Raw genomic sequence first — 27,382 nt, 5'->3', positions numbered from 1 at the left:
GCCCTTCTACTTTAACCTGGGCAACAGTAGAGAGTGGTCCACTGTCTCAAAAGCTTTCTGCAAATTAAGCAAAACCATAACAACATTATCTATCTGCAAAAGATAACAGAGTTTTCAGTACAGAAAACAAAACATGCTGATCTAAAGCCAGACTTGAACTCATGCAGCACATTGTGATTTGGCAACCAAACCAGAGGCAACTGATGTTGAAAATCAATATGTTTAAATTGCATATATTTCAAACTTGAAATTCTGTTTGAAAGGTGGCGCCGGCTGAAGGCCCAGATGATCGAAAAGCGTTCCAAGCTGGGTGAATCCCAGACTTTGCAGCAGTTCAGCAGGGATGTGGATGAGATTGAGGCTTGGATTAGCGAGAAGCTGCAGACTGCAACTGATGAGTCCTACAAGGATCCTACCAACATCCAGGTACACATTTGGCTTCTTCTAGCACAGGCCCACCTCACAGAAATTCATAGCAACACAGTCAGTCTGGTTAGAATACATGAAATCTCTTTAGAATAGTTTGAGGTATAAATTTAGTGCATAGAAAACATAACACTTGTTTCTTTTAAGTTGTCAAAAACATTTTGAAAACATTATTTTCACAGATGGTAACTAGCCACAAAATAAGTCAGTGTGTCTTTAGAATTGCTCATTTGTTTTGTTGTGTTTTAATGACGATACTCTTCACTGTGTCAAATCCCTCCCTGTGTCCTGTCTGAAGTGAGACTGAATTTTTCTCCCACTGTCTTATTTTTTTTATAGCTGTCCAAGCTGCTGGTAAGTGTGTCAGCTGACTAACAACCGAGCAGGTTATACTTCATGTGTCCACGTCTTTGCTGTGTGTGTAGACACGACGTAGCAAAAGTACCTGCCATCTTGAGTTTGTCCATCATCAGCACTGTTGATGTGCTAGCTTCTTTTCCACCTGGGTTTTAATTTTGTCATTTTTTTAAATAATTTTGCTTAATTGTGTTCACTTTGTATTTTATTCTAGGTTTGTTTTGTCATCGCAGGCTACTAGTTTTTGGTTTTGGCTTCCATTTTTACTGGTGGGGAAGGGGGTCTTCAAAACTTGCTTCAGATGTTTGGACTAATTAAACTGGACCTTGTTATGAAAGACTGAAGAATTTCTAACCAATAGCACAGCAAGAAGAGCATGACACAATATAAATAAAAATGACTTGACACTGTTGTCACAGTGTCAAGACAACAAATTCAAAATTGTGAGAAGCAGTCGTCCCTAAGCAGCTCTGTGTGATGTTTAAAGATTTGCTGTGTCCTGTAGGCCAGCTGAGAAGACAGTGAAAATGTTAAAAGATACAAACATGAAGCAACTTCGAAGGCTCTTCCTTTAGTAGGATTTTTCAAAGATATCTCTGTTGCAGATGTTGTTCTCTACACTGCCATTTTATGTTCGTCCTGTGTCTGTCCAGCACATTGTCTGTCCTGGTCGATGTCCTGTGTTGAAGTATTTTTTATGTTCCACCCTCTAGTTTTTCAGTTACAACACAATTGTATAAATTTCTTCACATTTGGCTTTACGGTCAGCCTCCTGGTGCTTCATAGGTTTATTAATCAAACTTGGTCAAACTGGCTGTAGTTAGAATGTAAGTATGACAGTAATGCTAGATGATAAGTGTTTAATGGCCCATCTTAATTAAAAGAGTTGTGAACATTTACACCATAAAACAGGAGCGTGTCCACCTTGTGGTTCTCATGCTGTGTCCGTGTTCTCTCCTGCCTCTGTGTGCTGTCAGAGTAAGCATCAGAAACATCAGGCTTTTGAGGCCGAGCTGCACGCCAACGCAGACAGAATCCGTGGGGTCATTGATACTGGCAACGCCCTGATCCAGAGAGGAGCCTGCGCCGGCAGCGAGGACGCAGTCAAGGTATGTTTATCATGGCTGCATACTGTGACTGCTGTAGACCCGAATACACATATTCTTAAATATCCATTAAATATAAGCATTCAGCAGAAACTTCTAGCAAATGTGGGCTTAACTTCAGAATGGGATTTACAGGTATTAAAGAAGGTTATAAAATAACAGTCCTGTGACTCATCATGTAAGAGCTTGAGAAAGAGTTAAAGCTAGAGGTAGGAGAGAGTTCTTAAATGATGGTGTAAACTTTCTGTTGATGGATCTCATTGTATCTGGCCTCTATGGATAATGATTCAACCTTTTTTTATATTGAAGTTATGTAGAGTGTAATTTTCATATCACAGGAGCTGAGCTGTTGCATTTTAACTTGCATAATAATCTTACACAAGCCGGTTACTGTTAATGCCAGCGGCTCCAATGACAGCTGTTGCTGGTAACTTACTCAGCTTTAAATGATTAACATTAATTGAACATGAGTTGGCCAAACAATAAAAAAGGAACCTTTGCTCTTGCCCAGTTAATATGCTCTCTGTTGGTTTGTGGAAGGAGAAGCACCACTAAATATTGTGTTTGTTTGAAAAAAATAAGGAGCTGGCTGTGTTTTCTACTGTTTGTAAAATACCATCAGAGTGATGAGTCTTTGTCTACACAAACCATCTAGGTAATAGCCTCACGTAAATTTCTGTCAGGTAGCGAGCTGGTAGCTCTAAAGTTGCCAAGTACAAATGACAGACAGCTGGTGAACAGAGTTGACTGAATCTCTGTTAAACTGTAAAAGGTCTTTAGGATGTGGAGCAGTCTGTCCTGTCAGTCTGTGAAGCTAACATTAGCTCATGTACAGAGCTGTTAGCATCAGTCTGATGCCAAAAGATGTTCAGATGTTCCACACCAGCAGCTTGTTTTAAATCAACAACTAGTCAATCAAAAGAAAACTAGGAAAGCTTACTGAGAAGTTTACTCTTCTCGTGTGGACTTTTTTTATTTATTTTTCTGTTCATGGAAAATAAACACAATTTAAAATGTAATATTGGTCAGAAAAACCCCATTTAGACATTTTCCTCAAGTCATTCAGCCCTACTCCAAGACATGATTTCTGTTGAAAATAAACTGAGGTCTATTCGCTCTCCACAAGTTAAATGTTCGTATGGTGATGAAGTGAAAAAGAACATGGCTTGTCTGTGCTGTAGGCGCGCCTCAGCGCTCTGGATGAACAGTGGCAGTTCCTCGTCAACAAATCTGCAGAAAAGAGCCAGAAACTCAAAGAGGCCAACAAGCAGCAGAACTTCAACACAGGCATCAAGGACTTTGACTTCTGGCTCTCTGAGGTGAGAACCTGCATGCCGGATTCATGAGGATCTTCTGTAAACTGGTGTGGCAAAGTCTGATGCATGTTTGTTTGTCAGGTTGAAGCTCTTCTTGCCTCAGAGGATTATGGCAAAGATCTGGCCTCAGTCAACAACCTGCTGAAGAAGCACCAGCTACTGGAGGCTGATATTTCTGCCCATGAGGTATGCAGCTTATTATTACAAATGTCGCTACATGTGGGTCAGCTGTACCTCAGGGAACATGCAGAACCTTATTTCAGGACAGTAACTCATTACAAAATACTTTAAAAGGCCCAGTTGGTAACGAAAAGAGTAGAAGAAGTAAATCAGAGTTATGAGAGCCTCTGACCGCGCCTCTCCTCCCTGCAGGACCGTCTGAAGGACCTTAACGGCCAGGCTGACAGCCTGATGGCCAGCAATGCCTTCGACACCTCACAGGTGAAGGACAAGCGCGATGCCGTCAACGGCCGCTTCACCAAGATAAAGAGCATGGCTGCCGGTCGCCGCGCCAAACTAAATGAGTCTCACCGCCTGCATCAGTTCTTCAGGGACCTGGATGATGAAGAATCTTGGATCAAGTAAGAGAGTTCCTCCTGGGATGATGTAGGAATCAGCAGTGGGGAGGGGATGAGATGATCTTTTCCTTTGTTGTATTTGGTTATGGTAAGACGTACACAACTAAAACATGTATTTCTGCCCCAACCCCACACAGAGAAAAGAAGTTGCTTGTGAGTTCGGAGGACTATGGACGTGATTTGACAGGAGTACAGAATCTGAGGAAGAAACACAAGAGGCTGGAGGCCGAGCTGGGAGCCCATGAGCCGGCCATTCAGGTAAGATTAATTTAAATGGCCACAGAGCTTGAGTAAAGCAGGCTCTGGCCTTGTTACCTGCTGTGTCCCTTTTGTTAAGGGAAAAAAAGGTCCTAAGGAAATCTGACCCCCAAATCCATCATCAAAGTGGACTCATTACAATGTGACTGGAGCTGAATCCTCAGAGTTGGCAGTCTCAGTAAGAGCTCCTGGCATTAATCAAAGACTTAAGATCAAAGTTGAGAATTTTTTATATTCCTTCTTCCTCACCCAGTCAGAGCTCCATATGAATCCTACAAAAACAGTCACATACTGTATTTCAAGCCGATATATCAGTATGTATACAACACAAATGCCTTGCGACCCCATTTGTAAATTAAATGATGCAGCAGCGTGCAAAGTTACATTATTCCTGAATTCTTGTTTGATGGATTGTAGCGTTGGTATTCAGATATTTAATCTTTGTTCTGTGTGCTCACAGTCGGTGCTGGACACTGGGAAGAAGCTGTCTGATGACAACACCATCGGCCAGGAGGAGATCCAGCAGAGGCTCGCCCAGTTTGTCGACCACTGGAAGGAACTTAAAGACTTATCAGGAGCAAGGTAAGCCGGCTGAGCTACACCTGTGTAGCATAGGACAGACACACACACACAAACACACAGATGGAAATGGGTGTGTCCTTGGGCAAGATACTGAACCCCGCCAGTGTATGAATGTGTGTGACTGGTGAATGCAGATGTAGTGTAAAAGCGCTTTGAGCGGTCGAAAAGACTAGAATGACGCTATACAAATACGGAGCATTTAAATGTGTGCAATGTGTGTGTTTGCTCCAAGGGGACAGAGGCTGGAAGAGTCGCTGGAGTACCAGCAGTTTGTGGCGAACGTGGAAGAGGAAGAAGCTTGGATTAATGAGAAGTTGAATCTAGTGGGCAGCGAGGACTATGGAGATACACTGGCTGCTGTGCAGGTACTCTTCTGTCACAGACAACAACACCGCTAACATTAAATCAGTGCGTGCTGGGGGACGTGATGAGTTTCACTGTGTGGCATTGAAATCTTTTCTTTCCAACAGGGCTTGCTGAAAAAGCATGAAGCATTCGAGACTGACTTCACCGTGCACAGGGACAGAGTCAACGACGTGTGCACTAACGGAGAGGAGCTTATCAAGAAGGTACTGACTTCACAGCATCGAGAGAACATGTGCTTTCGTTAAAGCTGTGACAAAAGTTGATTTGTACAGTACGACTACAGAAGCAAAGGTTTCTGAAGATGATGTGTGTGTTTCCAACAGAACAACCATCATGTGGACAATATCAGTGCCAAGATGTCGGCTCTGCGAGGCAAAGTGTCCGAGCTGGAGAGGGCAGCAGCTCAGAGGAAGGCCAAGCTGGATGAGAACTCCGCCTTCCTGCAGTTCAACTGGAAGGCCGACGTGGTGGAGTCGTGGATCGGTACGAACACATAAGACTGTCTTCCTTTTCCATTAGAGCAGTCTCATTCCAAAACAAGTGACTTCTATTGATTTTCTAAATGTTCTGCTGTACTCTGTGTTTAGGTGAGAAGGAGAACAGCTTGAAGACTGATGACTACGGCAGAGACCTGTCCTCTGTCCAGACTCTGCTCACCAAGCAGGTACTCCGTCCTCCCAAACAGCATTCTGCCTCTCTGTACCATGTCCCTCTTTTGTTGACATTGTCTTTTTTTCTGCATCGGTCTGCAGGAGACATTTGATGCTGGTCTCCAGGCCTTCCAGCAGGAGGGCATCACCAACATTACAGCTCTCAAGGACCAGCTTCTGGCAGCCAAACACGTCCAATCAAAAGCCATCGAAGCTCGTCACGCTGCCTTGATGAAGCGCTGGAACCAGCTGCTGTCCAACTCAGCCGCTCGCAAGAAGAAGCTTCTGGAGGCTCAAGAGCACTTCAGAAAGGTAAAGAGGCCAAAAGAGCATCCTGTTTTGAAGGGGTGGTTTTGAACATTGTTGAGCACTTAGAAATAATAAAACCATCAAAATGAAATTGTTCAATATCAAAGCATAAATACAGACCTGAGGTAATATCGGTATCTTCTCCGTAACCACCCCAGGTTGAGGACTTGTTCCTGACATTTGCCAAAAAGGCATCAGCCTTCAACAGCTGGTTTGAGAACGCAGAGGAAGATCTGACGGACCCGGTGAGGTGCAACTCTCTGGAGGAGATCCGGGCGCTGCGGGATGCCCACGAGGCCTTCCGCTCCTCGCTGAGCTCCGCTCAGGCCGACTTTAACCAGCTGGCCGAGCTGGACCAGCAGATCAAGAGCTACCAGGTGGTGTCCAACCCCTACACCTGGTTCACCATGGAGGCCCTGGAGGAGACCTGGAGGAACCTGCAGAAGATCATCAAGGTCTCCTAATCCAACATTATATACATTCACACACACACGCATGCTCTGTCCTCTGTGTCCACAGGACTGCTGAGGGAAAGGCTTCACTCAGTGAAAGCCAGGTTTCTATATGTTTCTACATTTCCTCTTCTTCATTGAGCTTTTCAACACGTAGCATCCTGACAAGAAGTGCAGAAAATAGATTTATGAATTAAAGTCATTTTTCCTAAACATTAGCTGTCACTGCCAACACATCTGGTCTCACAGTACAGGCTGCCTCTCACTGAAATGAATTATTGTGAAGTGCATGCAGGGTGTGATAGGAGGCGCACCCTGCGTGTAACATAACATAATTCAGTAAACCATCTTAAGTTAGGAAATCGCAAACTGTAATGTGCAACGTTTATCTGTGGCTGACCCAATCCGCTTGTCGTCAGTATCAGGGCCAAAGCTGATTGGGTGGTTAAAATTTGTACATCCCTACTAATATTAGAAAAGCACACTATCTTTTTATGGGGCTTTCATCATCATCCAAGTTCAGTTTGCAGTTCATGAAAATAAATGTTTTTTCCTTTCTCCCATACCTTGAGCCCTAAATTATAACTGATTTAAAGTAAGCATGCAATAAATGCTGCTTGGTCCTGCAGTTAAAATGGTCAGAATTTGTTATATTCATATATTCAGAAACTAAACAGTTTGCTGGGTAGTTGACCAGGCTGCTTTGTGTTTTGCTATGAGCGTAGGAGCGAGAGCTGGAGCTGCAGAAGGAGCAGAGGAGACAGGAGGAAAACGACAAGCTGCGTCAGGAGTTTGCGCAGCACGCCAACGCTTTCCACCAGTGGCTGCAGGAGACCAGGTAAAGCATGTGTTCTTCCAGCCGAGCCTTAAACGTCTCGCACAGATCGCTGCTCTTCTGTCGCACAGTTTGTGCTCAGCACGAGTGTTTTAAAGATGAAAATGTCTCAGTTGCATGATGGAAGCTGCACACACAGTGTTTAGCACACTGCTGGTGACTAACTAGGCCAGGGGTCAGCAACCTTTCCTATCTAAAGAGCCACTTTTGGCCAGAACAAAAAGAAAATGCCCGTTTCAGCTAAATGCAGGTACCACAGCCTATTAGTCTAAATTAGCTTATCAACATTACTGAAAGTGCTAAATGACCATTCATATGTTTTACCACATGGCAGCTGCAGTAGTCCTACAGGCTGTTTCAGACTATTTGGCTACTTTGCGTAGCTTTGCATTTCCAATGCAATGTCTTGGTGCATTAATGAAAGTATACAAGTACCACAGGTCAAAAGCTCTGGTAAGCAGTAGTGTTGGTAAAAGGATACAAGTCTATCCACGCACCAGTAAATCAAGTTTTCCCCTGATTGTCCATTTTTTGGGATTTTGAATCCATAGCTTTCTCAGGAGAACAGGCTACCCACTCAGGACACAGCAGTTAAGTTTAGCTCCCGGGTGTAGCATGATGACGCACGTTTTAGTTGACGAAGGGTAATAAATTTCCTATTCGATGTATAGGCTACATGTTTTACAGTTGAATACTTCTAGGATGACTGTTGGCCTACAACAGTGATAGAAAAATGTAAATCTGAAAAAAGTTATTAATTTAAATGTTTTGACAAAGTCAAAACCGCATGGTCGGGAGGCTTGGGAGCCACAGGTTGCAGACCCCTGAACTGGGCTATGACACCAGTGCTTTCTGCTAGTCTTTCTCTGAAGCTGCTGAATAAGCTCAGCACAAAGCATGCTCACTAGTGAAGTGTTGCTACATGCAAACGCCACATTCGAACATAACTCTGTTTTCAAAGCCAAGGCTCCAGACACATTCACCAGTGTTAGCATGCTTAGCATCTTTTCAGGCCTGTTTGCAGTGAGCCTCATGTTAACGTGTATTTGTTTGTCTCTCTCCCTCCTCTCTCTCCCCCCTCTCTCTCCCCCCTCCTTCATCCTCGCTGCTTCCTCGCCGGTGCTCAGGACATATCTTCTGGATGGGTTAATATCACATTTTCTTTTTTACATGTTACGAGTGTTTGATCCAATTTGTGTGGGTTTTAATAAGGATGTGATGATGAAGTAAATGATCATCATAAAGTAAATGATCGCAAAGGTGGGTGTTTCCCTTAGTCCTCCTGGATGTAGATGACTTGTCTTGTGAAATATATCCCATGTTGTCTGATGTTTAATCTCTGGTCCTTCCTCCTCCCCCATCCTCTCTTTGAATAGCATAGCCTATCGACGGGTTATCTGTGTCTATCAGTACCAAGTTTCTGATGATCTTTCTGGAAGGTCAACCTCTTTCAAGCCTTGCTCTGTTTCCTTTTCCTTTCTGACCCACGCAGCACCTCAGTCTAAAAACACCACTGTGTGCTCAGTACCTTCCTACTGTACTAACATTCACCCAGTCCTCGTGCTGCAGTCAGTACTGCTTTCAGCCCGTAGACTGGCTCGTTGTCACCTTGTTTATGGTGTGTGCTTCAGGGATGGAAACTGCAAATCCTTGGCAGTACAGAAGTAGTATTTTAAGCAACTTTTAACCTTCAGTGGAATTTGGTCCCATTGGATCACTGTGGGTTGTTTTTCAGCATGTGTGTAGTGACTTCAGGGTGCACTATTCATGTGGTGTAACAGAAAAGTGACTTTGATCCACAGCAGTTTCCAGTCCTGTGTGCAGTAGCCCTAACCTTGCATGGTTTGGGTTACCAGTAGAATTTTTGGCACGAACGCGGCTCCACTCTGGCAGTAAAGACAACACAACAGGTCCACAAATTTGAAGAGAACGACTTTGTCGCAAGCCAAATTAAACACCCAAGAACCATTTTATTTGCACCTCCAAATACTTCATTCTGTGGGAATACTGGATATAGAAGAGAATGGATGTCTTCCTAACAACAGCGTGTGTCAGACTGTGCTGCAGTACTTCCTGTCTAATATCAGTTTCTGTTGGTGTAAGGTCGTGTATGGTGGAGGAGTCTGGTACACTGGAGTCACAGCTGGAAGCCACCAAGGTAATTACTACTCGGTGTTGCAAATCATCACACGTTAACGGCGCCGCTGCGAGAGATGAGCGCCGGTGTTACCAGGACTCAAGTGGATCACAAGCAAGTCCCTCCCAGTGGACAAGTAGTCAAAGATGCTGCCAATGCTGTGTCTCAATTCGGATGCTTCCACTAGTTCACTTCCACGTAGTACACTGTGAATGCTATGTACTTAAATTGGTAAGGAGTGGATTTCAACAAAGTAGTGTATTTTTCAAATCGAACGGCACGGCTGTTCTTTATTGCGTAGTGCAACCAGACAAATGAACCCAGTTCTATCCAATAACAGTAAAGTGGTACTTAGTGGGGAAACAACACATGTATAACTCACATTTATATAGTGCTGTGTTCACCGGAGCAACCGCTGCAGCTTGACTGCATTTTGTCATAATTGTCAGTGTAAATGTATGCACTCAATAGCAAGTTTAAGTATGGAAGAACGCAAATTGAGACAAATATATGCTGAGCTTAGGTCTAGGGTGGACATCATGTAGCAGGTTTTGTTGATTATATATATGTGTGTGCGTGCGTGCAGCGTAAGCACCAGGAGATCCGGGCCATGCGCAGCCAGCTGAAGAAGATTGAAGACCTGGGTGCAGCCATGGAGGAAGCGCTGATCTTGGACAACAAGTACACAGAGCACAGTACAGTGGGCCTGGCCCAACAGTGGGACCAACTGGACCAACTGGGAATGAGGATGCAGCACAACCTGGAGCAACAGATACAGGCCAGGTACACACCAACAAATTATTCCACATTACTTACGGAGTTGATCTGGAATTCAGACACTTTAGGGACACCATTGCTAAACGTTAGAAAGCTGTGATGTGTTTAAAGTTGGTGTTGTGAGGTCTGGGAGCAGCTGATGCTGCGTTGGGTTCATGTTCCTCCCTCTCCCTCTTTCAGGAACACCACCGGAGTAACAGAGGAGGCTCTGAAGGAGTTCAGCATGATGTTCAAGTAAGTGGATTCAACCTGACTTCATCATGACATATCGATGTCGTCTGACAAAGTCACATCCTCATCTACATCTAATTATTTGCAGGCACTTTGACAAGGAAAAGTCTGGCCGTCTGAACCACCAGGAGTTCAAGTCGTGTCTTCGTTCACTGGGCTACGACCTGCCCATGGTGGAAGAAGGAGAACCTGATCCAGAGTTTGAGGCCATACTTGACACTGTGGATCCCAACAGGTCTGTCACATGTTCAGGAAATGACATAGATAGGGATGTAAAGCGGAACCTAACTGAGGAATCTGTGTCCGCAGGGATGGCAATGTGTCGTTGCAGGAGTACATGGCGTTCATGATCAGCCGCGAGACAGAGAACGTCAAGTCCAGTGAGGAGATAGAGAGCGCCTTCCGAGCTCTCAGCACCGAGAACAAACCCTACGTCACTAAAGAAGAGCTCTACCAGGTCAGACGTGTTCACTGCTCACTCTGTGGATTCACTCTGAATGGCAGGTCTTCATGGTGGTCTAACTGTCCCCTTCTCCCTTTCAGAACCTGACCAAGGAGCAGGCCGACTACTGCCTCTCACACATGAAGCCCTACCTCGACAGCAAGGGCCGCGAACTGCCGTCAGCTTTCGACTTTGTCGAATTTACTCGCTCGCTCTTCGTCAACTGATCCCTCGCCCACCAGTGACCAATCGGGACGCGTTTTCCCCCACACTTCGATACGAACACACGGCTGAAACTGCATGACTGTGGCACTAGGAATACTCACTAATAACAACTATCTGTACTATCTATTTATCTCGCTCTACCCTTAACTCTGTGTGCTTCTCATGATAGCATAGTGGATCTGTCTGCATTTGAATGTGATTGTTTTAGCTGTTTTAGCTTGTGCTTTCGATGAATTTAAGAACCTAATAGTAACAATAATGTTGTAACAACACCTTAACAACTGCAGTGTGCTCTAATAAACGCTACTGGTTAGAACTGGACACCTCTGCTCTGTTTTCATTTCACTTCCACAATTTAATTGTGCAATTCTTTGACTTAGTGTTGACTTATTTATTTTAAAAAACAGTTAAAATAAATCAGTCCCATGCAGCAGTCTTCAACAGTCCCAGGTTTTCTCATTCTGCCACCTGATTGGCTATCTGCTCCAGCTGGGCGCTCTCTCTGGGGCTTTGCTCAGTCAAATCAGCGCTCAGCTGCCAAACACCCACTGTCCCATCTGTTTTCCCCACCGCCAAGAGGTGAGGGTTCTGACAGTTGAAGGCCAAACAAGTTGCAGCTTGGCCTTGGTCACCCTGCTGGATGGTGGCTGCTGGCCTCAGGGACCTACGGCCCAGGTCGAATATCTGCACCTCACCTTAGAGAGAGAGAGCGAGAGAGAGAAAACATGGCCTAACATTGTCTTGAGTCTGAAATACATTGTTTAAGTCAATTCATACATTCAACACACACCACATGGAGAAATCCATCATAAGGTCTGGACAAGCTGCTGTGAAAGTCCTGCCCTGGTTGCTGCTGTATGTAATTGTACTTGATAGATATGCACTGATGGTAATGATGTAGCTATGTCGGCAGCTAGCTTGCTTAAGGCTGTAGAGGTCCACTGGGTGGGCATGAGCATCAGAAGCTTGGGTGTAATGCATCCTGGTACATGGAGGCATGGCTGGCATGACTGTGAGCAGGAGAACTTTGCTTTCTCTGTTAATGCAGCGCACACACCGAGGAACTTATTGCTTCTGTTTACTACAATTACCATCAATACTGACTGGACATCCACAGAATAGGAGCCAAATTTCCCCTTTAAATTGTTACCTTCAAAGGAGGATGGATACCCAGCATTGCAATCTCCCTTGATGCCGAAAAGGGTTTTGACCAGCTAGGATGGTCTCTTCTCTCTAGAGTTCTTTGAGAAATTTGGTTTTGATGATCAATTTTGTCAGTTTAATAAAATCATTGTACAAGTCCCCCACGATTAAGGTTAATGGGATTACTTCAGACTACATTCACCGGCCACTAATCAGCCAATCACATGGCAGAAACTCAATACATTTAGGCATGTAGACGTGGTCAAGACAACTTGGTGAAGTTCAAACCGAGCATCAGAATGGGGAAGAAAGGGAATTTAAGTGATTTTGAACGTGGCATGCTTGTTGGTGCCAGACGGGCTGCTCTGAGTATTTCAGAAACTGCTGATCTGCTGGGATTTTCACACACAGCCATCTCCAGGGTTTACAGAGAAAGGTCTGAAAAAGAGGACATATCCAGTGAGCAGCTGTGTGGACGAAAATGCCTTGTTGATGTCAGAGGTCAGAGGAGAATGGGCAGACTGGTTCCAGATGACAGAAAGGCAACAGAAACTCAAATAACCACTTGTTACAACCAAGAATCCCATCTCTGAACGCACAACACGTCCAACCTTGAAGCAGACGGGCTACAGCAGCAGAAGACCACACCGGGGGCCACTCCTGTCAGCTAAGAACAGGAAACTGAGGCTTCGTTTCACACAGGTTCACCAACGCTGGACAATAGAAGATTGGAAGAACGTTGCCTGGTCTGAGGAGTCTTGATTTCAGCTGCGACATTCAGATGGTAGGGTCAGAGTTTGGCGTGAACAACATGGAAGCATGGATCCATCCTGCCTTGTATCAACGGTTCAGGCTGCTGCTGGTGGGGTAATGGTGCGGGGGATATTTTCTAGGCACACTTTCATGTCCATCCCTTTCTGACCACAGTGTATCATCTGCTGACGGCTACTTCCTGCAGGATAATGCACGACGTCACAAAGCTCAGATCATCTCAAACTGGTTTCTTGAACATGAGTTCACTGTACTCCAGCGGCCTCCACAGTCACCAGATCTCAATCCAAGTCAGCCCCTTTGGGGTGTGGTGAGATGGGAGATTCTCATCATGGATGTGCAGCCGACAAATCTGCAGCAACTGCGTGATGCTATCATGTCAATATGGACCAAAGTGTCTGAGGAATGTTTCCAACACCTTGTTGAGAGTATGCCACCAAGAATCAAGGCAGAAGGGGGTCCAACCCGGTTCTAGCAAGGTGTACCTAATAATATAGTGGACAATGAGTGTATTTCCCCATCTGAGATATACCATTTTGGCAAACTCTCAAATTCTAATCTTAGACATTGTCATTCCATCAAGCTTACAGAAATCAAAAATGTTTTGCAATGAAATCAGGTCTCCAGTTGCCAGTTGGACTGTGAACAGCTGCATACCTCTGGAAAAGATATCTTATTTATGTTTATTCCCTCTCTTTATTGTTCAACTTACTCTCCGTAGTTATTATTTTAATTGTTATGTGTTAATTTATTTTATTTATACCATCCACACACAAAGCTTTGATGCTGTACCTTGACCGGTGGCTGCAGCAAAAACCAGAGGTCTGGTTGGAGACCACTGCACCTGAAAAACATAGGAGTCTGAAACCCTGAGAGAGAGCAGTGGGTTGGCCTGCAGCAGAGAGTGGAGGTGGGCCAGACCATCAGTCCCAGCGCTCACAAAGAGGTTCCTGCAGACAACATGAGAAACAATTTAGCCACCTGTAAAATAGCTGCTGGTCTGTAATGATCATGTGTTTGGTTGGTGAGCGGAGCTGTGACCTGTGGAAAGGGGAGAAGTGTATGGAGTGGACAGGGCCGCTTCGAGGTCTGAACGAGAAGACCGCCGGGGCTCTCAGTGTCACACTCTGGCCTTCAGAAGTTGCTGCTGCCGGCGTCTGGGAGGAGAAGGAGCATCTGAGCAGTAGGCCACCCTCAGAGCCCACCAAGAAGGTGTCAGAGTCCCAGGGAGAGAGAGCCAGGGAAGTGACACCCACAGTGCTGCTGCCTCTGGCCTACGGGCGACACAAAACTACATGTTTTTAACCTGTACCCACACTAGAGCACACAGGGGCAGTCTGGGAATCACTTCTTTTACTGTTTTAGGGTGTGTGGTACCTTCAGGTTTCTGAGATCCACAATATCCCAGGACATAAAGTGGGTTTGCAATATCAACTCAATCAAAAAGGCCCAGCAGAGGATGTACTTCCTGCAGTGCTACTGATCCAGTTCCACACTGAAATCATCCAGTCTGTTCATTGTTCATCCTTAACTGTCTGGTTTGGATCAGCCACCAAACAGGACAGGAACAGACTATAAGAAACAGTCAGGACTGCAGAGAAAATCCCTGGTGCTAACCTGCCCTCCATTCAGGACTTACACATGCCCAGAGTCAGGAAACATCAGACCCTCCATCACACCCTAGATATAACCTGTTCCTACTTCCCCCTCTGGTAGGAGCTCCAGAGCACTGTTTCTTAACACAGGCCATTGCTCTGACAAACAGTTAAATCAGGCATTTAGTGTCAATAACCCTGTGACACTAAAACATCCCAGCATACACTTTATAAATTATTTCTGTAGAGTTTTAAATACACACTGTGCAAATTTCCTTTGAGTGAAGTAGCCCTAATAAACACACTGTGATTACCCCAGATACAACTGGCAGGCAAAAAATGAGACTAAACCTGTTTCTGAAGCATGAATTCTGACACTGGTAATCAGTTTCCAGTGTTCAATAAAAACCTTGTACATCTGTATTCAGACAGATGCATAGGATAACTCCAACACTCTGCCAGTACTTACGGTAAATTATTTGAGTAGCTATGTTTCAGTCCAGCAACCTTCGTCAGGGATTTCACTGTTAAAACAAGTCTACAGCAATTGTTCAACATGTTCACCATCTTAGTTCAGTGTGTTAGCATGCTAAAACCTGCTAATTAGCACCAAACACAAAGTACAACTGAGGCTGATGGGAATATCAGTGTTAGAAAATCACCTAATTCAGTATGATACCTCCCCTGAACATGAATTAACTTCAGAACATGAATGTCTGAACCAAATTCCATGACAATCCATCCAATAGTCAAATAATAGATATGTCAGTCTGGTCATTCTTTCGGTCCACCCCTTTGGGTGGATGACACTGACATTCCTAAAGCCATGAATGGCTAAAAAAACCTAAATCCTAACCTAGGAGTTCCTAAAGGTTATTTAAACACTTGCTTAAATCTCTGAAATAAATGGGTGTGAAATAGCTGAATTGTTCAGCTGAACTCACTGGCTTTTTGTCCCTTGGAGCATCACTTCAATGCGCCCAGGTTCCTGCATTCATACTCATTTGTGATTGAAATATGCACACTCCTCTGATGATGTTGTTTTGTTTTTAATTGTAAAGACAACAACAATGAGATTAAATTTGGACTCATTTAGTCTGTGATACAGTATGGTGAGTTCCTCTTCTTTCCATCTCACGGACACCCCTGTTAAGTACTCTGTACACAGAGTTGCTTTCTGTTTGGTGTCATCTGTGATTTACTCTGACAGTGTAGATTGGTTGGTTACCGTGTTTTCTCTTATCCTGAGGCTCACCTTGAAGCTGCTGCTGCTGCTGTGGGGAACCTGCTGTCGCACTAAGGCGTAGGCAGAATTCAGGACCAACCTGCCCTGATCTGAGTCCACTGTCCATATCAGCACCCTCCCTCCTGAACTGGCACTCAGGACCCCAAACTCTCCTTTCTTCTGCATGGGTACCCAGGCAACCTACACACACACACACACACACACACACACACACACACACACACACACACACACACACAAACACATGACATAGTGTCTTCTAATCTACTGATTGGACTAATAAATCAAAGAGCAGTTTCCACCACAGTATGGCTCCTTCAGTTCATCTTGTTGAAGTGTTTATTCTTCTTCCACGGAGACTCCTCAGTCACAAATCAAAAAGACAAGTTTTCTACCACAGGGTTAATCCCTATGCCAGTAGTTTTGGACCGAGGCTGATATTTTTTCCCCTTTATTCTTGCAACTTTGCTAAAGCCTCTCAAACTCAGAATCCTGTGATTTCTGATTGGATAATAGCAAAGTTTCAATAGAAAGCCAAACAGATACAACTCACCTGATAAACAGGCTCTCTGTGGCTGTCTACTGACATCCCAGTTTGAACCAGCACAGGGTCCTGAGTACGACTCGTGTCCCAGATTACCACCTCTCCACTGTACAGACCCCCTGCAGCCACAACAGCACACATACACAAACTCAACAACTCTGAGATTGCAAAGAAACATTCCTCAGTGGACAACATTATAAAAGGTCTATTGTTCAGGGCATCTGCATGGCTCAGGGTCTTCTTTAAAGGGGCACTCCACCGATTTTCTCATGAAAATCAATATATGCAATATGGTTAGTCCTACTCAGGGGCAGAGGTAGACTCTCAGCACAGTGGGGGCAGAGCTTCATCACAGGGCCCACCTGCTACCAAGTCATCTATACCAAGCTTATATGACCCTGGACTTTCAGACTACGTCCCCGAAGTCCGAAAGTCCACTGAGTCCGTATGCGTCGCGGCTGCCGGAGTTGATCGCAGCCATTCTAGTTTATGCAGATTTCCAATTGTATATAAACAATAAACCCAGTTAAAACAGACAATTCTGAAATGTTCCCTGTGGTATATGCAGCCTGCATACAATGGAACGAAGACAGGCCACAGCGAGCTGTGAAGAACGTAGTAGAAGCACAAAAGGACATATTATAAACAAGTCATAACGTGACGTTAGAACGTGGGGCAGGCTGCACGCTCCGCTGCTGAAACACTTGTAAGAGGCTTCCTGTGGAAGTTGACACCGGGCCAAATGAAGATGTATCAGTTATAATTATTGTATACATCGGCATTGATCTTTACCTCAGAAAGCTTAGGGAAGAAGTCTTGCAGGTACTTGAACACAGCTGTGGCATTTGTAATCCAAGACTTTTTTTTGACATTTTTGAGCAGGATAGTTGATCTTAAAAAATCTGATAATGATGGATCAGGAGTCATTTTTTCCATAATCACATACACAAAAACTGACATTTGATAGGGATCACTTAAATCTGTTTTTGTATGTGGTTACACCGGTTAAGAAACCACTACAAATACATCGTACAACAATAATACTTCTATCTGGTGTGACTACAAGGCTAGCAATAGGGCTAAACACCTTGGAATAACCCAAGAAATGCTCCATAGATAGAATAACAGTAGGTATATTCATTCCAACCATTCTGCTGACATTACATGAATTCAGCATTAGCTATCTGACACTGTGGAAATTTAAACTATGAATATTATAAACTACGACAACAGGAACTGAATGAAGGAATGAATGAGTCCAGCTTTCTTTTGTTGCCAGCTGAACTACATGTTTTAATACTTTTAAAAACCTGACATTGAGATAAGATATTTGTATTTGAGTTGACCTGATTCAGACTGTAGGCATACAGAGTCTGTTATCAGTTCCCGATGTGAAAGCTCATACTGGCAGTGTACCTGCGATGAGGGCCGGCTGGTTGGGGTGACAGCACAGAGCAGTGACTGCAGTGGGAACATCTATGACCAGATCGGCTTGCTTGGGGTTCAGGGCCCGACGGTCCAGGTTCCATGTACAAACACATGAGCCCTCAGTGCTCCAGTCTCCATCATCAATCCTGCACACCAAAAACACACACTCACACACCTGACCCTGAAAACTAAGAGACTAAAGTGAGGGGGAAAACATTGAGGACATCCATGGCGGAGTCTCAGGTTTGTTTACATGAAATGTATACAGGTGAAACACTAACGTACCGACCGTAGGCACAGACGATAACTGAACCTGTACAACTCCAGGACACACTGGTTACATGAAGACCTCTCTCGTGAGCGCTGGGATGTTGAAGGCAATGAAGGCATGAAACCTGCAAACATGAAAGAACAGTGTAAAACAAAGAACTCTTCATGAAGTTAAATCAACCCCAATCTGCATCCAGAATGCTCCAAAAATATTTAAACATGTCATCAGGAACAACTACAGACTCTCCTTTGGCTAACAAAGCTGTCACCTGTCTAAGAAATCAGAAAACACCATCTTTGTTCCATTCATTGGTTCTGCTTACCAGCTGACTGTGATCTTCCCAGTTCACCTGGAACCCATCAAAGGCATGACTCTTGGCATTTTTTACCAACTCTCTGATGACCGTGTCTTCAACCCGCTGCAGGAAGTCCTTCAGGCCGGGCGGCTCCAGCTTATCGTGGTTTGGAAAGAGCTGCTGTGTCGCCTGGTACTGTGGCTCCGTCTGGGTACAGCTGATGGTAGCTGACACAGTCTGGGCCTCTGCCTCAGCACTGTGCACCACTCTGGTCTGACAGCCTCTCTAAAACACCAGAAAAATAAAGCCCTTCTATTTAGGGATGCACATCAATCAATCACAATTTTGAGTTCTACGATTAATTGCAGTTAAGTGCAATATTGATGCTTTGTGTTGAGTGGCCAGATATCACAATTTTTACTGTTTAAAATGTTAGATTTAGGTGACTGCTTCAGCTCCACTCAGTTTTTTTGTCGGCCACTTCTGAGATCTGTGTAAAATACTTTAGAATTGTAAATACTGGCAGTTATAGTGGTACTTGACAGCAGACCTGAAATTATTACCTACATTTACACTGTATTTGGCAGGTGCTAATTTCATACCCTGATTATCCTTGAACAAATATGTTGTTTATACGTATTAATGTAAGACAATTGAATCCATTCAATATCTCGTATTCAAGTGGTTTTGGTCTGAAGCTACAGGCTGTTGTCTTGGGGAAATCGCAGCCCTGTTAATGCAGTGTAAAGTTGAAAGTAACGTTAACTTAATTTACTGGGTTATCGCTCTATCTCTGTAGCTAGCTACTGTAGGAACAATATTGTTTCTGCAATACATGAAACATTCAGCAATTATAGGCAACAAGTACACTGTGCTAGATTCGTGCTAACAGAGCACTTTGGGACTGAGAGTTGGCACTGTGGCTCAAACATAACGTAACTTACCGACTCCTGCGACGACTGCTGAGATTTCCTCCACAGAGACTGGATACTCACGGAGTCCACGACTTCGTCAGTAAACATGCTAAGGAATGAGGTTTGCTCGGGCTAAAGACACATTAACTATCTTAACCAGCATTAACTGCATTCAGAGTTGTAACTGCGAGCCACTTTTCAAACAGCTAGCTCGGTCAGTTCGAACAGTTTTCAAGCATCTGAACGTTGTACGCTGTTGCCAGCCAGTTTCAACAAAGCTAGCGTTACCTTGGTTACGGAGAGTATGTCCAGAGGCAAGAGAGAAATCCCGTTTTCACTTCCGCTTTTTTGCAGGATTATATTCCTAGCTTTACTTTCAGAAGTGTTTTGATGTCGATTCATTGATATGTTTTAATTAAAATTAAACTAAACACACACTTAACAACACATGATGTTATATTTTAATTGTTTCCTAATAGTATGCTGTAATAATGTCAAGAAAATATATTGCGGATGCATCTGTACTTCCTGTTGAACAAACGCGTTTGCGCATGCTCGTAACCCCGCACGCCTATCTACGGAGGCCCTTGTCTCGCGCGAGTAACGTTAGCCTACTCGCGCCGTATAAACAACGCTCAGTGGCAGCATCTCATTTAGAGCTAGGTGTGGCAAATCAAAATATTTGCTCTGAAAGAGGCCCCTGTTAAATTGGGGCCCACCAGAGTCATCGCACCCTGCCCCTGGTTTCCTAACAGCCATGCCAACTTCTCACACTTTCGGCTTGCATCGATCAACCGTCTTGCGCTGACCAAACATGTAACGTTAGAATGCAGTGAATTTATGAAATTGTTGTTGTCAGCACACAGCAGCAGGATCGATAGCCCATCTCCCTCCAAACTGTGAGAGGGACTCGTGGCACAACAGCAGAAAGTGAATTAGTCTTTTAATCTTCTGGTGTGCCGCTGTGATTTTACAATAGCTTCTAAACCTGAACGCTTTTCTGCACAGCAAACAGGTTAGCCTGAGCAGTTGCACAAAGATTCCAAGTAACGTTATATTGGGAAGGATGCCGGAGGAGCCCAGCATCATCAAAGTACACTGTAGGTACATGTTTTACTGTTAGCCAGATATAATTCCTTTATCTTTATTTCTGCCGTTTCAAGAAGCTCATTACAGGGCGTTCTTTGTTGCTTAAATGCAATAATATTTGCATATTTGGGTCGCTTCACCCAAATTACCAATATGCTACATTACATTCATTGGTAAGCCGGATACACCCGATATTTAGATATATATTTCACCAATACAGGGGAGGTGACTGAGTTTGTGGTACAGCATTAAAATCACATGTAGGAAATTCAACAGCAACAAGAATCATTATATTTGTCTGAAATACTTCTCACTGTCTCGCCAAACCCAACGTGGTGACAAAGGCAGAAATGTGTGCCTTTCATTTTCCTCAACGCCCAGGTGCCGTATCACTGCCGCCTAATGGTGGGAGAACTACATCACGTTTATTTCAAGAAGATAGAGGTTGAGGTAATCATAAAATGAACGTTGAAATGTTGACTATAGAAGGATGCATTTCTATCCAGAGTGCAAGTCAGACCAGTGAACTGGTGAAGGTGCGATGTATATGTAACAATCCTCTCCTCGTGCACCCTTCTGTAAGTCAATGGTCCTGTTTTGCAACTTACGTGATGTGACATACTCACCTGCTCATATCCTATTAACATACGAGAGCCATCGCGTGTGTCCTGTCCGGCCCAGTGCACCCCTCTTATGACCGAAGCCTAATATGAAACCAGTAATTAGGGTTCACGCCGCTAAAAAGGCTTATTACTTATTTGTCGTCGCTCAATTTGCTGAGCTGGAACGAGCTACACATGAAAACATGCTTCACAAGAAATATGATCGAAATCGACCTGCTATTAAAAGTCCGGTGTAATGCGGGGGACCGATCAGGTTAATAGCGACCGCTGGTCCAACAGCAGACTGTTAGCAAGACCATGGACTGAGACCGCCATGCAGCTGTCTGTTGGGACAGTCTGCTTTAACGTTTATCGTCTGAGGGGGGAAAAAGGACCTCTAAATGAACCTGTCTGTTTTATCATTTATTTAGAAATCCATTCACCGTTGCTAGACATAGTTCATATGAAAGTGTAATTACCTAACTTCTGGACTGGCCTAAAGGCAGCAAGAACGTGAAAAACAAAGCATTTTGCGGATTTTGTCGAGCCGCAGCCGAAATGCCCAAATGTGATCACACTACGCCAGAAAGCATGTATACATTTATTTATTGTAACAAAGCAACAGGTACACTTAATTTAATGTGAACAGGTTCCCAGTGGAAAAGGAGAAACGCTGCAGACTCCACAGAGGACTCTACAGAAACCTAAGGTTAAGCAAAGCTCAAAATTTGATTTTTAGGTTTTTATAAAAAAAATGTACATTTCAAACTTTGTTGAGTGCCTGAAAAACAAGAGAATGAAAATGTCTTCAACAGACGTCCAGAGTTGTTGTCAAAGCCCTGCCACACCTCCCCATTAAACTGTGTACAATTAACAACGGTCTTACCAAGATACATGAATATTCCAAAACATTTACAATGGTTGAAAGGAACGAGCTGGTGCGTTTAATCAGTTCCATTAGTACAATAAGTCACAAAAGGAAAATGCAACTTCTAATAAGCCTTAGTACCCCCACCACTGGATATATTATAATATACATTTATATATAAAGTGGCTAAGGATGCTATGATTAAATCATCACTGCACCATGGCTTATTTTTATTGAACTCACAACTCCAACAGAAACTGTCATTTCATATTTTACATAGAAATTGCTATTGTACGTATTTTAAATCTACGTAGGATGACGTGCAGAATGCTACAAATTTTTTTTTAATTCTTTTGCATGTCTTTGGGAAATGTAGAGAAACAATACAGGTGAGATTCCAGGAGCCACCGACACCCCCACCCCAACCCACTGCACCCCATGTAGACCTGCTGTGTATGGAGCTGGCCTATAGACATGGCACTATGGACAGGCCGTGGCTGCAGAGGAAGAGGACGGACACGCTGACGACACACAGGATTTTTTTTTCCTTTTCTTTTTTTAAACAAACACCCTCACCCCCCCCCCCTCCCCAAAAAACAAAAAAATATTTTGCTCCCGTAGGTTGCAGGATGATCGCAGAGGGAGGCCTGGGATGTGGTGTTGGTTGAAATGTTTAATCATCCTCACCATCATCCTGAAAGAAAAAACAAAAAAAGGATCACATCAACTGTTCCAAGAAGAACGTGCTAGAAGTCATTTATGTTGCTATTAAAACATGTTCAGGGACTTCTTCGGGCCAGAAAGTCTTCATCCTACTTATCATGGATTACAATTACTGGTTCAAGTACAGTATCCTTACCTCTCCATCTTCTCCATCACCATCCTCATCTTCATCTTCCTCTTCCTCCCCCTCATCAATGTCTTCCAGACCCTCCTCTTCATCATCATCATCGCCGTCACCTTCCTCATCTTCCATGTCAGGGACCTTGGGAACATTCAGACATTAGCCACCTGACCCTGGCTTTACATGCCTAAATACCTGTGTGTTAGTAACAGAATGAGATCTCCTTCTCTCCAGTGCAGTGAACCCTGCTGTTTGGAAGCCTGACCCTCACATTACCTCTAGACTAGTATAACACTACACCTACAGATTTTGGAGGGTGATACAGATATCAATGAGTTGTTTTTTTATGTGAGAGCAAATAGGCTGAATACATACATTTTTCTGACATACACACTGAACTTTACCAAACATTTTCTATCTTCTCACCATGACCTGTAGCGGGAAGGACATTTAACAGTTGGAAAATAAACTTTTCAGTGCTGGACCAACTATAAAAATGGAGACACTGTTTTTATACTACCTCAAACATACTCATCAGCCACATACATTGCTACAAAATATCTGTTATAAGTCAATCTATAAGCACAGCTGCCGAAACAGCGGGGGTGCCAACAGAGTGCTGTGCCAAAAAAACAAAAAACAAACAAGATTTAAAACTAGGGCCTTCCGGTTTTGTGCTGCATCGGCCAATCAGACACATGTAAGCACACATTCATAGTGGATTAATTTATAACAAACACAGTATTTGTGTTGTTTCTAAATTAGCTGTTACAGTGGCAACTTTGTGTTGAGTTGTAAAATCCTGTCTCAGATTAGAAACCACTGTGCAGTGTTTTCCCTGCGATGGACTGACGACCTGTCCAGGGTGCACCCCGCCTTTCACCCGATGCCAGCTGGGATTGGCTCCAGCCCCCTGCAACCCTGTACGCAGGATAAGCGGTTGACGATGGATAGATGGATGGATGTACAGTGTTTTGTCCGATAACCCTTCAAACTTGTGGATCTGGACTTCATATACACGCCCCCCACCAACAAAGAGCCTTGCAACGATTTAACACAGGGCTGTTTTCTATCTGAACGTTCTGAGACTGGAAGAAACAAAGGCAAAGAGCAATCAGCCTACCAAGTAGTACTGCAGCGGGTTAGGCCAGATGTCATCCTTGATCACTTCCCCCAGCTCGTCAGCTCCTGCATCCGAGTGGTCGGTAAACCAGGTAAAGAAGCTCTCTGGCTCCTCGTGCTGCCTTTTCTTCCCAGCTTTGTTCGGCGTCTGGCCTGTACGCTTCGTCAGGTCCTGGGGAGGGAAATGTGTTTGGTCAAGATTTAAGTTTATAAAGTGTTTATTGAAAAGACAATACCATTGTTACACATGGAAAAGAGCTAGTGTTTTCCTACTCCAAGGTTAATGAGATTGTGTAGGACTGCGGGTAATATTAAAAAAAGATAAGAATTATTTTTCATATAAATCACATACAAGCCAAATAAAGATGCAAACTCACCTTTCCAGCTTTCCATTTGATTTCAGTTGATTTGGAAACTGGATCTCCGCTCTCATTTACATTAAACTCTTTGGAGAGGGCTTTGTTCTCAAAGTACGGATTCTCGTCAAAATACTACAGAAAAGAAAAACACATCTCTATCAGCATATGACATGACATTTAAAACAGACAAATACAAAGTTAAGCCAACAACTCACAAAATCTATTCTATATCCAGACTTGATATCCTCGAACTCTGTGACCTCCACCCTTGACAAGTAATGAAGAGCTTCCTCATCCTCCTCCCCAAGAAGAGCTGAAACTACAGGTCAGACACAGAAGCCAAGCAGATCAGACCATTGTGTGCGTATGAGAAACACATAAACATAACTTTTAAAAGCATAAAGCAGTTGTAAATACATTGAGACAAGGGCTGTTTACTCCTCTGTTACAAGCAAAGTTAGCTCTTAAGGTTAAATTCACCATTCACACATAATGACTGATAAAAGAATAACAAAATACAGCAGTTTACCTTGTGGATGGTTGACAAATGTTGTGACCCAGAAGTTGGGGATTTTGGCTATGAGTTCTGATCTCTTCTGGAAGAATGGCTGGCGTAATTTGTTGTACTTCTGCTCTACTTTTAAGATTTCTTCACTTGCCTGTTCGTTAAGTCTGGGTAGAAAGAAGACAAAAACATGCCAATAAGAACATTTTCTCCATACACCCATCTACCACTGCTTACAAACAAAACTAACTCACCTGTCAATTTCATTCTGTACTTCGTCAATGTGTTCAATTGCTTCCTGTTGCTCTTTTTCTGAAAGGAAAGTAAACTTTCTTTAATCCACATGCACAAAAATAGTGTGTGTCGACCACCACCCCAGAAAACAAAGTCAGACTCTCCCCTCCAATAGGAGGCTGCGGTCCGTCAGGACTAAACCCTTGCGCCATAAGAATAGTTTCTTCCCACCTGCAGCTGGCATCATCAACAAGTCCCAGGACCCCACTGATATTGACCCCTCTACCTCCCCACTACACATTACATTAACGTAAAAAAACCAACATTTTCTGGACGACCATCTTGCACATTGCAAATATTCTTCAAATGTCACAATATTTACTTTTGCACATTCCCTGCTAAAAATGTAAAAACTGTACAGCACTTTTATTTAAATAAACCATACTGTACATACAAAAAAAAAAAATATATATATATATATATATATATATATATATATATATATATATATACATACATACACATACATACACACACACACACAATTTATGACGCTCCAATATACCAAAGCAGTCTAAGCAGTTTATACTCTCTTTATAACGTATATATTTAACAACAGTTGTTCTGTTTGTATGCTTTTTATTTCACACTTGCCATGGCAATGTAAACGTCTGCTCCCCATGCCATTAAAGCCCTACTTAAATTTGATAATATTCATCTATACACTTCCATGACATGATGTATTGTGTAAGATCGAAATCAGAGTAGTAGGTGAATCAGTCATCAGTGGTTTGTAGTTTGAAAGTAGACTAAGATTCTTAAACTGACAACTATTAAAATCAGATCTGCTACAAAAAGCCAGTATGGGTTGGGCCATGCAGGTGAGCTCCAATAATAAGTGATGCTTCCTAGCATGTACCTAACACTTTCTTTATCCGCAGCACTTTATTTGTTTAAACTAGCCGGCCACGACGAGTACTAATCGTGAGATTTCACCCAAAGACAAAAAAAATGTTCTGCTGGATATTTAACCAGATGGCTACAGGCGCTGCGCTATGTATTTCACTGGTCTCATGCGCAGAACATATTTCATCGTGATTATGGTGTAGCAAATACCCGATACTCCAGCAACACGAACTCGATTCTCAGTGAGTTCTCCATTGAGAGCATGGTGTTAAATAAAGCGGGACGCCAGGAGGTAGGGGTGAGTATGTGTGTGTGTGTGTGTGTGTGTGTGTGTGTTGGATCCACGGCTAACAGCCCCTGCCTCATCTAGTCTGGAGCTTCCTGTTGCTGCTAAAGGCGGCCTGGTTTGAATGAACGGATTAACGGCGTGTCTCTGCGAAACGCTTCGTGCTTCACACTGACAACAACATACTGCGAGGTCTACCAGAGCATTTTAAGCATGATAAACACATTCGCTTTCATAACGCCACCCCGCAGCGACATTATCGCCATCTAAACTAATGAGAAGCGCTTGTTTACATTTTGCTCAACTACTATCTCGCACACAAAGCCAAGCCCGGTTGTTGTGAACAGCTAACATTATCGGTGCTCGGCCTCTCTTGTCTGATGGGACACGGGATACAGTGAATGTTGCACTTGTGGTCAAACAATCCTTTATGAAGCTCCAGCCATAAACGTATATGAAGAACTCATGCATGCGATTTCTTTAATAACTTATCTCCTTGCAAAAAAAACTCCCAAAAATGTCTACAATAACTGCACATCACGATAAATGCAACCTTTGCATTGCAAATACCGGCCTCCTTCATGTGAACTAGAAGCTAATGTAAGCTAATAGCTAGCTAACCTCTCACGCTGGCTAAACAGTTAGCCCATGCTAGCATGCTACATTGCTGAACAGTCCTGATCAACAACATTTTACCCCATTGTCTATATACAAGAAAGGATAAATTAAGCTGTTTATCCATAAACATATAGCATTTCAACTCGATACAACACAACAAACTACAATGAAAATAACAAAATGACGAAAAACAAATGAAAATGGCGTTGTAACGTTATAGGATAACCGCCATTCCTTAACGTTACCAGAGGTCTCGTCAGCTCCGTCGTGATTTGAATTGTCCTTCCTACTGACTTTCGCCGATGAGGCCGACATGATTATCGTTTGCCGTTACACGTTTTACCAGATGAATATTCCGGGTGGTTTATAACTCTTCTCTGGAGGATAAAAGTTAGTTCCACCTTACATAAAGTGCGTGTCTCCAAGCCCACGATAAGGAAGAATGAGCGCAGCTTCACACGCTTGTTTCTCTCCGTCGCGCTCGGTCGGTGAACATATTTATGGTGCTCTGCTGCCCCCAGCTGGCTGGAGTGCGACTTAATGCAACAGGCCGAACATTCAACTCAAAACTGTAGTTGTAGGTTTCCAAGTGCTTGTTCACTGTGGCTGTCCATCCAAGTCCACAGTGTGTTCACAGTATGTTCAGAAAATTGAATGCAAAATCTAACTTTGAAGCTCCATTATTGCAAAGTATA

At 43.5% G+C, this 27,382-nt stretch overlaps 3 protein-coding genes across 9 annotated transcripts in view; 1 reads left to right on the top strand and 2 right to left on the bottom strand.

Moving 5' to 3' along the window:
• sptan1 (spectrin alpha, non-erythrocytic 1) overlaps positions 1–11,368 on the top strand; it is a 36,701-nt gene extending 25,333 nt beyond the window's left edge. For 5 of the 7 annotated variants that reach the window (XM_038733905.1, XM_038733902.1, XM_038733904.1 and 2 more), the window contains 22 exons: positions 264–426; positions 766–780; positions 1,761–1,892; positions 3,071–3,208; positions 3,287–3,391; positions 3,578–3,786; positions 3,921–4,041; positions 4,502–4,623; positions 4,856–4,988; positions 5,094–5,192; positions 5,313–5,472; positions 5,577–5,653; positions 5,742–5,951; positions 6,107–6,403; positions 7,126–7,238; positions 8,363–8,380; positions 9,339–9,393; positions 9,959–10,155; positions 10,330–10,383; positions 10,469–10,615; positions 10,690–10,837; positions 10,924–11,368. In XM_038733905.1, the coding sequence (XP_038589833.1) occupies positions 264–426; positions 766–780; positions 1,761–1,892; positions 3,071–3,208; positions 3,287–3,391; positions 3,578–3,786; positions 3,921–4,041; positions 4,502–4,623; positions 4,856–4,988; positions 5,094–5,192; positions 5,313–5,472; positions 5,577–5,653; positions 5,742–5,951; positions 6,107–6,403; positions 7,126–7,238; positions 8,363–8,380; positions 9,339–9,393; positions 9,959–10,155; positions 10,330–10,383; positions 10,469–10,615; positions 10,690–10,837; positions 10,924–11,049 (2,839 nt within the window). In that variant the 3' untranslated portion in view covers positions 11,050–11,368. The remainder of the gene's footprint in view (positions 1–263; positions 427–765; positions 781–1,760; positions 1,893–3,070; positions 3,209–3,286; positions 3,392–3,577; positions 3,787–3,920; positions 4,042–4,501; positions 4,624–4,855; positions 4,989–5,093; positions 5,193–5,312; positions 5,473–5,576; positions 5,654–5,741; positions 5,952–6,106; positions 6,404–7,125; positions 7,239–8,362; positions 8,381–9,338; positions 9,394–9,958; positions 10,156–10,329; positions 10,384–10,468; positions 10,616–10,689; positions 10,838–10,923) is intronic. The other 2 variants (XM_038733903.1, XM_038733907.1) reach the window with 1 other exon arrangement.
• Positions 11,369–11,423: 55 nt separating this feature from the next.
• On the bottom strand, positions 11,424–19,614 carry dync2i2 (dynein 2 intermediate chain 2). Its single transcript, XM_038733915.1, has 9 exons — positions 19,285–19,614; positions 18,368–18,625; positions 18,060–18,169; positions 17,763–17,920; positions 16,356–16,465; positions 15,812–15,982; positions 14,003–14,235; positions 13,754–13,911; positions 11,424–11,742 (listed from the first exon to the last, which is right to left on the bottom strand). The coding sequence occupies exons 1-9, from the start codon at positions 19,360–19,362 to the stop codon at positions 11,504–11,506; spliced, it is 1,515 nt and encodes a 504-aa protein (XP_038589843.1). The 5' UTR covers positions 19,363–19,614; the 3' UTR covers positions 11,424–11,503.
• Positions 19,615–21,532: 1,918 nt separating this feature from the next.
• On the bottom strand, positions 21,533–27,153 carry LOC119914557 (protein SET-like). Its single transcript, XM_038733924.1, has 8 exons — positions 26,933–27,153; positions 24,898–24,955; positions 24,668–24,810; positions 24,354–24,457; positions 24,157–24,270; positions 23,781–23,951; positions 22,673–22,798; positions 21,533–22,507 (listed from the first exon to the last, which is right to left on the bottom strand). The coding sequence occupies exons 1-8, from the start codon at positions 27,000–27,002 to the stop codon at positions 22,487–22,489; spliced, it is 807 nt and encodes a 268-aa protein (XP_038589852.1). The 5' UTR covers positions 27,003–27,153; the 3' UTR covers positions 21,533–22,486.
• Between the last annotated feature and the right edge of the window lie 229 nt (positions 27,154–27,382).

Source organism: Micropterus salmoides, unplaced genomic scaffold, assembly GCF_014851395.1.
Source record: "Micropterus salmoides isolate LMB-PRFRI ecotype aquatic unplaced genomic scaffold, ASM1485139v1 Ms_hic_scaffold_20, whole genome shotgun sequence".
Taxonomy (NCBI): domain Eukaryota; kingdom Metazoa; phylum Chordata; class Actinopteri; order Centrarchiformes; family Centrarchidae; genus Micropterus; species Micropterus salmoides.
The sequence above is the reverse complement of the archived record's forward strand: the minus strand, read 5'-3'. Positions and strand labels throughout refer to the sequence as shown.